The sequence below is a fragment of the Brassica napus genome, chromosome A7 (genome assembly GCF_020379485.1).
Source record: "Brassica napus cultivar Da-Ae chromosome A7, Da-Ae, whole genome shotgun sequence".
Taxonomy (NCBI): Eukaryota; Viridiplantae; Streptophyta; class Magnoliopsida; order Brassicales; family Brassicaceae; genus Brassica; species Brassica napus.
In genome coordinates, this window is record NC_063440.1 from 21,483,886 (window position 1) to 21,493,286 (window position 9,401).

Genomic DNA, 9,401 nt, shown 5'->3' on the forward strand with positions numbered 1-9,401 from the left:
AAAATGAATGATCAACAACACCACCGTCAATTACCATAATATGATTAAAAAATCAGATAATAGAACAAATAGATAAATGAAACTATCATTTTCTTGCATTTATAGAGTGGTTTAAATTTTGTAGTTTCTTACAAAAAAACATAGAAAATTTTGATGATTTCCCGTTTGATTTATTAACTTGTTGGACAAATTTTTTCAACAATGTGCAAATTACAAATTTGAATCCAAATAGAAAATAACCATATTCACTTAGATTATTAGATAATTTGTTCAACTCTTTTTTTAACACCGCATTTCATATATGAAGAAGCCGAAGGGAAGACATTATTCGAATACATTGATATAAGATTCTAAATTTTCAAGACCAAAGCTCCACAATCGGAGAGACCAAGCATGACACTCGAGAACCAAAACTTAGACCTAAAACTAACAAGCTAGAAACCCACAAAAAATAGAGATTGCACGTTTCTATGCATTGTTTTAGACTTTAAGATTTTTTCACTTTTTGCAAAGTTTCTAACATCAATATATTGTTAACAAAGTTTTCAAATTTTTAGGTACTCCATCAGATATTTTAAGAGGTAACTTGGTTGTCTTTTCCAAGAATTTATGTAACTTAAATATAGTTTGAATAAATAAAATATTCGAGTAATTGCTGGTTCTGAACATAAAAATACCCATACCAATTTTCAAAGAAAACCGGAATTACCTGCATAGAAGAAACCAAACCAAACAAAACCAGAGCCGAACCGAGACTTCAATACCGAGGCCTACATACAACGCTACGCGCCTCCAAAAACAATTAAATTTAACCAAACCGAGTCTCTCTCCAGTCTCCACTTTGATACAACGCGACGCGCACAAAACGCAAAGCTTAAATATTGCGTTCTAACAGGCGCGCTTCTCACAGTTCCTTCCGTCTTCCCTTGGCCAGCGAGCGAGGGGTTCGTTCAATCAATAATGGCCTCTCCTTCGTATCGAATCTCTGTTCTCCTTCATCTTGCTCTCTTCTTTCTCTTATCCTCCCTAGTCGCATCGGACACGGAGGCGCTCAGAGGTACTGTGTTTACTTCATGTCTATTAAAGATCTCCTTCTTTAATTACTCATGTCTTGCTGGGTCTTTTTTGATTTTATGAGAATTGGGTTTTGTTTCTCTTCACTTCAATCTGCTATTAAAGCTGATGGGTTCGTTCCATAGACCATAAAGCTTTCTCCTTTGGAACTGAAGACTCATAAAGCTTCAATTTTTATTTTATGTTTTCCCCTGCATACGTTTCATAGTTTTGCTTATATCACAGGTGTTGGTCCAGGCAACTCAGCTCTGAGTGTAGTCAACCTTACTTCGTGTGAGCGCATCCAAGTCTCTGGCTACCCGAGAAGTGAATTAGGAAAGTATGCTCATTCTTTTAAGGTCAAGTTGGCTCCTTTGGTTACTCTCCCAGAGAGGCTACACAGTAAAATTCAAATTTGTGTTCACCGGTAAGTGCAATACCTTTTTCTTCTATCCATGTTTTCATATGTTAGTAAGTAAGTTTGTTTCACCGTTGTACTATGGTGGTCTCTTTTCAGGAATGTTTCACTTGGGATGTGCCGGTGTGAGAAAGCTGATTGGAAAAATCTTCAGAAGGGCCAGTGGATTTTTGTCATGTCCCCATTTGATACACAATACATTGATGTGAAGTTCAGTGGTCAGTCGTCTGGTTCAGTCACCATCTCCGTTACAGAAGGTTGCTCCCTCTCTCTTATAAGCATGTTGTTGTTGAAGGCTTTAGTGACTGTTTTTCACTCTCTGATTATGTTTTTTCTTTTTTGCAGATTTTCAGCAATGGCGTATTCTCTGTCTTGTGGTCGGACTGGTGGTGATCTTGGCAGCACCAGTTGTCAGCAGCTGGCTTCCATTTTACTACACCAGCTCTATGGCTGTTGGTGTCTTCCTCGTCGTTCTGATCATCATTTTCCAGGTAAGTGTGGATTTTTTTTCTCCTGATCATTATAGTATTGCTTGATAGTTATGTCAAAATGTTGCTTCTTGTTGCAGGTTATGAGGCTATTGCCCACTGGGAGGAAAAACGTTATGTATCTTGCGTTCTACGGATCTGTGGTGAGTATGTTTTGCCACCGCCTCTGGTTATCCGAGCAATCAGTTTATATAGAAAGTGCTTACTTTTGAAATTACTGTGTTGCAGGTAGGAGCTGGATCATTCATTCTACATCAGTTCTCGATGATGGTCGACATGATTCTTGTCAACTTCGGGCTCAGTGAAGACATGTATAGTCCAGTAAGTTCCTCTCTTCTCAGTTCTTTCAGATTCTAAATTGATGTGTATTGCAAGCTAGTTATATGTGTATATTAGCATAAGCTTAATAAAACTATTGCAACTTGATTCCCACACTCAGGTTGCAATACTCGTGCTTGTGGGAATAGCCATTACAGGAGCTGCTTTCGGATTCTGGACGGTGAGGAAGTTTGTTGTGTCCAAAGATGGAGGTGTGGATGCTAGTGTTGCCCAGTTTGTTAAATGGGCCATGCGTTCTGTAGCCGCCACGTTTATCTTCCAGGTAAAAAATTGCATATGTTCTTGTAAATAGAAGTGTTATAACATTCATAATAATCTGATGTTTCTTACTTCAGAGCACAATGGATACCCCTTTGGCGATGGGTGCTTTTGTTTCAGCTAGCTTACTCGGTTATCTTATCAGCAGAACCATTCACAGTAGGTATGTGCTCACTTCCCTTCTCTTTTTGGATCTTGGATAAGCTTAAGACTGAAACAATGTTGCAATTACGCAGGAAAAGCGTTGTAACTCAAAGGCAGTGGCTGGTCCCTGCTGGTAAGGGACGTCCAATGCATGGACGAGCTGAGTTTCTTAGCCGACCTGGAGGAGGTGGACTGTGGAACAGTGCTAGGACTGTACCTTCATCTACCGGCTCTCCTTCTAACGGTATGGTTTTTAACATGTTTTTACATTGTTGGTCTTAAAACGAAATAATAATTGATAAATTTTTTTGGTGTGGTATGACCGCAGGTTTGAGGAATGTGATGGCACGGTCTTCATTTAACCGGAGAATACCGATTGAAAGGAAGGATTACTATTCTACATACCACAGGACGCCGAACCGGAAGAAGTTGACAAAGGAAGAGTATGAAGAGGTGACACGGGAGACGACGAGGGAAGCAATGGCGGGACTCGCTGCTTCTCCGGGGTTCAGTGATTGGTTGATTGAGCATGCTGACAGAATCAAGTTGCTTCCCGATGAAAGTTATGATGACGAGATGGGTAGTGAATCAGACTCAACCGGTGAACAGTCCTGGGCAGGTTTTATCTGGTAGAGAGAGTCGAGTCAACAATTCTTAAACTAGTTTCAGGACACGTGTCGTTTAGTGCTTACCATTAACTTGGCATGATGGATGTGAGGGTCGTCAGGCTTTGTTTCAGCTTTGAGAGAGTTTAGGGGATAGTTAGGAGTTAGAATTAATCTTTGTACGCAGCTCTGCTTAGGTGACTTGATTGTGTAGTGATGAAGTTTGGTCCTTGTGTTTCTACTGTAGTGATATCCTTGTACCTCTTTTAAATGGATGAACGAGATTTTGAAATTGATCAGAATTTTTTCAAAAACATTTTATGTTTATACATAAAATGGAAAATATCAAATTTCTTCTAATATATCTAGCGAAAATACTCTAGCACCACAGTATAAAATTCACAGATTATCTTGTGTTCTTGTAAATGGTTAATATGAAGTAGACTGTTAAAAGCATAAAATGAGATTGTCTTTATTCCGGTTGTGTTAAATACGGATATTGAGTAATGAATAACTTCTATTTTCGTCATGCATACAGTAACTAGACGCTAGCTATCAACGCCTAGATTCACGAGTCATGGCTCTTCGTTTTCTACTAAAAGTCATTATGAGAGACCGCTACGCCTTCCCTGCCATGTTAACTGTTCACAAGAAACGTCATTGCTTTAGAAACATCGTTTTACTAAAACACACTAATCTTTTTACTCCTCTCTCTATATATACCTACTATTGTTAATACATTTTAGACTTGCACGGCGTTAGGTTAGAATGGGTTCAAGCTCAACAGAAGTTTCTACGATTGTGAAGAACTGGAGAGAGCATCCTCCTGCTTCTTATTCCCTCAAGATTCATAGCTTCTCCCAATTTGAGAATTCGTCTTCCTCCTCTGATGATAAATACCAATCTCGTCTTTTCTCCTCTGGTAGATATAAATGGTACGTGTTGAACACACACCTTAATATTTGATTTAGCGTTGAGCGCCATATAATGCATTTGTCATTTATAGTTTCAAATAATTTAGTGGTCTTTTCAAAGGAAAATTATCTTATTTTGTTTTCTTTTCATCACTAGTCTAGCTAAGGCGATATTATTTGATTTTTCCTCTCATGTTATTCTCTCTTTTCCGGCTAAATTTTGATCAACCCATTTAGAGGACTTTTATAACTTTTATGGAAAAAATATTATTGTTTGTAAACACAAGAGATTGATTGTATACCCAAAAGGGAACGAAAAGGACAACGGGAGTGGATTCATTTCAATGTATGTGGAAATAGACAGCAAGAGTTTGATGGTATTCACACCACCAACCGAGGTTTTTGCGGAGATCCGTTTCTTTATCTACAACAAAAAAGAGAACAAATACTTTACTATTCAAGGTTTAACTTACATCTCATGCTCTCACCCTAATATATATTTACATATATTTCATTTCCAGTAATCAATATTTTTATATATGCAGATGTAGAAGTAAAGCGTTTCAATGCACTTAAAACGGTGTGGGGGTTGCAGCAGATTCTTCCATGTGATACATTCAGTAACCCTGAAAACGGTTACATCTTCGAGGGAGGTCAATGTGAGTTTGGTGTTGATGTCATTGTTTCCCTACCACTTACCAATTGGGAAGTCCTCTCTTATACTGAGAAATTCTCTAATTCTAAGTTCTCTTGGGCTATAAAGAATTTTTCTGAGTTGAAAGAGAACGTTCTGACATCAAAAAGTTTTTCAATGGCAGGAAAGAAATGGTGAGTATATACAATATTGCACTATCAATATACACTAGATTTTGATCCGCGCTTTCGAAGCGCGGATTTATTTTTTATTTTTTTTTCAATTGACAAATATTTAGTAAATGTCACATTTTCATATATTTGTGTTTTATTTTATAAAAGACTTAAAATTTTTATCTTTATTTATCGTATTTCATATTAAATGACTATTTATGTTTAAAAAATTAAACTTTATTTTTTTAATGAATTAAGTTGGTATAATTCTGATAAATTAATTTTATTATGGGGTTAATATTTTAATTAAAAAATTATATACTTTAAATAAAGATTTATACTTTTCAATAAAAAAATTTAATTATTTTTATTAATGCTTAAATTATATTAAGAAAAGAAAAAAATAATAATTAAGAATAGTTGAAAAAAAATTATTTGAAAAAAGTAAGAATTGAATCTGATTTTTTAATAGGCCCAAATGGCCCAAGAGAAATTTGATGTGGGCTGGATCCAAAAATAATGACCAAATATAGATTTGTTATTAATATTACTTAATTGCCCTTAATGAAATATGCAATGTTAATGAAGGAAATGGCAGACTAAGGTAATTATGACAATAAGATCCTGCTTTAATAGTATAGATGTGTGCTAGTTCAAAAAAAAAAAATACATGTGTGTTTGTGTGCCTAATTGCGTATGAATTAAAAAGTTTATAATATTTAATGGGGTTAATGTTGTATAGGTTTCTAAAGCTGTATCCGAAGGGCGACAGTAGAGCAGATGGAAAATTCTTATCCATTTTTCTGTGTTTAGATGATTGTGATAAACCAAAAGATGATGAGAAGATTTCCGTGCAAGCAAATTTCCGAGTTCTTGACAAACGTGGATCCAATCATTTTCAATGCCAATGTATCATTCAAAACTACAGTTACATTATTATTTTTTTCTATTTTCTTACTTACTAAACAACCGTTTTGTAGAGTGAGATTTTTTTTTACTTGCAGTCAACTTCTGGTACAACGAACAACAATTGGGTGGGGGCTGGTTTGAGTTTTTGTCTTTACCTGAACTTCCAAAGGTTTACTTGGACAAGGAAGACGCGCTGAAAGTTGAGATCGAATTTAAAGCTGTTTCTGCTACCAAATACTCTCCCATTATCTAAGCTCTATATATTTTTACTTTTAGAAACTCAATTTTATGTCGTTCTTCTACCATGACTATTGTGCTATGTCAGACTTTTTTTGTTGACTATCATTTGAATTCTCAAGTTCTAAGAAAACTTCGCGTTGTAGTTTGTTATACTAAGCATCACCACAAGTATAATCTCCCAAGCCCTTCCCCGCAATCGTAACTATTTGTATACTTGGCTTGGATCAGAGCGCATCAGTTTTTTCAGCTTTTGGAGATTTTACGGGATAGGATAGAACGAGTGTGAGAGATATAGAGTCGTCTTTTTCCTTTCTTCTTGTAACTCAGTGAGAGAAGCTTGTGATCTTGTAGCTATAATCATAATGGATTCCTCTTACCAATGTTAAATTGATATTGAAAACTCGTACAGCTGCGTGTTTTCTTCTTTCTGGTAACGCACAAAACCTCTAACCAAATCGTAATTTGTTAGTTCTTAGGCCAAGCTTGAGTTAGTAAACTGCAAATTGATTAAACAAAGATTAACAATATATGGTAAGATATATAATAACAAGACCAACGTTGGTTTTTGAAGCTAGTCAAATGTAGAACCCAATAAAGAGCTTGAATTGTCAAAGTTTGTTGGCAAAGGTGATTTCATCAGTATGTGGAAGCACAAGGTATTTCCCACAAAATTCTATGTTTACACATAAACAAAAAAGTTACACATAAAGGCCACATTGTTTTATCTTTCATGGATCATCTTATATCTTTTTTTGTAAATGATTAAAATGACTAGTGGAGATGGAAAGAAAAATCAAACAGTTTGTATGGGATTGTGTAGACTCGAGTGGTATTCTCAGTTGTAGGAGTTGCGGAGATATTGGGGGAAACGAGTTGGAACGACTGTCTATTCCCCCCTCTAAATAGCACAACCCTATGTATTCCCCCCCATGCTATCAACATCTTGACAAAACCCCCTAAAGATACAAATTCTCTTTACATAGCCCCCTTATCTCTTCAGTCCTGCCCAGATCCCCCTCTAATCTAATTTCGAAATTGAAGTTAAAAGGGTGATCAATTGCGTTTATGAAATAGCGATTGCCCACTAATTAAATCCCAACCCGACCCATTAAAATCTGACCCGAATATGTTTAAATGAAATCGATTTGGGATTTAATAAAATATAGGGTTTGGTCTATCCCCTTCCTCAGGAAGAACAGAGAAACGAGGAAGAACTGAAATAGAGAGAGACGAGAAAGACTCGGTGAGACGAGAAAGAGAGTGAGAATAACAGAGAGAGAAAGAGAGAAGAAGAACAGAGAGAGACGAGAAACAGAGTGAGAATAACAGAGAGAGAGAGAGAGAAGAAGAACAGAGAGAGACGAGAAACAGAGTGAGAATAAGAGTGAGAATAAGAGAGAGAGAGAGAGAGAGAGAGAGAGAGAGAGAGAGAGAGAGAGAAAGAGAGAGAAGAAGAACAGAGAGAGACGAGAAACAGAGTGAGAATAACAGAGAGAGAGAGAGAGAAGAAGAACAGAGAGAGACGAGAAACATAGTGAAAATAACAGAGAGAGAACTGAGAAGGGTTCCGAGAAAGAAAGGAGAGCAGAGGGAGTGACAAAGAAATTTCTGATCAATCATGAACAGCTTTCATCAAGAATCATGTTGTTTGTCTTTGATGCTAGGGAAAAATGGAGAGGCATCTGTTCAAATGGGTAGATGAAGTTGTGATTGATGAGATAGGAAATGTTGATGCAAAACGTGAGGAACTTGTGAATGATGTCAAGGAGCTGCGAAAGAGTATGATGGAGCATATTGTGTTTCAAAAAACAAGGTCTGATAAGATGAAGAAATGATGAGAACAAAGAGCACTTTGAGTTTCAAAAATCATATTGTCTGTGTGGTTTTGCTATATGTAACGAATTTCTTGTATGTGTTTGGAACATGTCTTTAAACTTACGTAATGAATTTCTGTCTCTATAATATGTGTTGGAACATGTCGTTGAACCTAAAGAACATTTCATCTTAAAACATGAGTTTAGACACAAACTTAAGTCTTAAAAAACAAGTCTTACATAACATGAGTTTAGACACAAAATCATTAAAAAAAGTTTTACATAACCAGCATCACAAAGTCTGACTGAAAACAAAAGAAGATAATTGAGACACAAAAGTCACCACACCATTGGTTTCAACAAATCCTTCTTGGCATGATTTTTCTTCAAGTTTTCAACAATGTGTTTTACACATTTCCTATGCTCAGCATTTGGTAACTCTGTCGCAACAGCACTCTTCAGCCCCTTAGATCGATCTGAAAGTATTACAAATCCACTGCCATCTTTCAGAACTAAGTCTCTCTTGATTTGTTGGACAAACCATAACCAGTTTTCTGTTGTTTCAGATTGGACCACAGACCAAGCAATGGGATATATTTGATTGTTTGCATCATGCCCCACAGCAGTGAGCAACACACCTTTCACAGCAACCTTCAAAAATGTACCATCAACTCCAATAACTGGCCTACAATATCCTCTCCAAGTGTCTCGAAGATTCGCAAAACATACATAAAACCGATTGAAGACATCTTTACCGTCCTTGTTTTTGTAGGTGTCTACTATGGCTGTGGATCCGTTGTTTGTGAAGAGGATCTCTTCTGCATATCCTCGCAGGTGAGAAAATTGCTCATCGTACTCCTTTTCAAGCCATCTTAAAGCTAGAAGTCTCCCTCTTTGGCACTGGTTCCTTGTGCTAACTATTTTCCACTTCTCTTTGATGATGTTTTGGATTTCTTCAGGCATTAAGTTTGCATTTTGCCTTAGCTTATCCAAAAAAAGTCTTGCAATCACTGGACTCTTCAAAAGCTTGCATTTTCCATTTGGTGTGCAGCTATGGTATTTGTACTTCGTCTTCAGTAACCATTTCTGACTATCCTTATCGTACGAGCAATAAAGCCTCCACTTACACTTCCCACCGATGCCACACACAAATGAAACTTTTGTCTTATCCCACCTATCTTGCTTTATGTTCTTTCCCTTAGTCAAAGCATACTCTAAGACAACCTCTTTGAACTCATATACGGTGTAGTAACTACTTCCCACAGCTAACTTATCATGTTTTCTATTTCTCATTCGCTTATCACGCAAATCAATTTCATCCTCAGAATCATCATCTGAACTATCTGGAATCGCAGTCCTTTCAGTCGGTATTTCATCCTCAAATTCAGCTACTGATTCTTCAATCTCAAACA

The 9,401-nt window shown here is 36.6% G+C and overlaps 2 protein-coding genes across 2 annotated transcripts; both read left to right on the forward strand.

Annotated features, from left to right (window-relative positions):
* The first annotated feature begins 815 nt into the window (after positions 1-815).
* On the forward strand, positions 816-3,619 carry LOC106353825. Its single transcript, XM_013793630.3, has 10 exons — positions 816-1,057; positions 1,300-1,480; positions 1,571-1,728; positions 1,817-1,962; positions 2,040-2,102; positions 2,188-2,280; positions 2,399-2,560; positions 2,634-2,719; positions 2,793-2,944; positions 3,029-3,619. The coding sequence occupies exons 1-10, from the start codon at positions 961-963 to the stop codon at positions 3,331-3,333; spliced, it is 1,443 nt and encodes a 480-aa protein (XP_013649084.2). The 5' UTR covers positions 816-960; the 3' UTR covers positions 3,334-3,619.
* A 232-nt stretch (positions 3,620-3,851) lies between these two features.
* On the forward strand, positions 3,852-6,325 carry LOC125576180 (probable inactive serine/threonine-protein kinase fnkC). Its single transcript, XM_048735592.1, has 5 exons — positions 3,852-4,244; positions 4,507-4,681; positions 4,765-5,047; positions 5,769-5,908; positions 6,013-6,325. The coding sequence occupies exons 1-5, from the start codon at positions 4,074-4,076 to the stop codon at positions 6,186-6,188; spliced, it is 945 nt and encodes a 314-aa protein (XP_048591549.1). The 5' UTR covers positions 3,852-4,073; the 3' UTR covers positions 6,189-6,325.
* Positions 6,326-9,401: the final 3,076 nt, after the last annotated feature.

Bases quoted from the DNA above. Each gene is read 5' to 3' on its own strand.
- LOC125576180 (XM_048735592.1), top strand. From the start codon at position 4,074: ATGGGTTCAAGCTCAACAGAAGTTTCTACGATTGTGAAGAACTGGAGA. The intron at 4,245-4,506 runs GTGTTGAACACA...TGTAAACACAAG, and splicing joins CTGGTAGATATAAATGGTAC to AGATTGATTGTATACCCAAA. The intron at 4,682-4,764 runs GTTTAACTTACA...TTATATATGCAG, and splicing joins CAAATACTTTACTATTCAAG to ATGTAGAAGTAAAGCGTTTC.
- LOC106353825 (XM_013793630.3), top strand. From the start codon at position 961: ATGGCCTCTCCTTCGTATCGAATCTCTGTTCTCCTTCATCTTGCTCTC. The intron at 1,963-2,039 runs GTAAGTGTGGAT...TTCTTGTTGCAG, and splicing joins TTCTGATCATCATTTTCCAG to GTTATGAGGCTATTGCCCAC. The intron at 2,720-2,792 runs GTATGTGCTCAC...GCAATTACGCAG, and splicing joins AGCAGAACCATTCACAGTAG to GAAAAGCGTTGTAACTCAAA.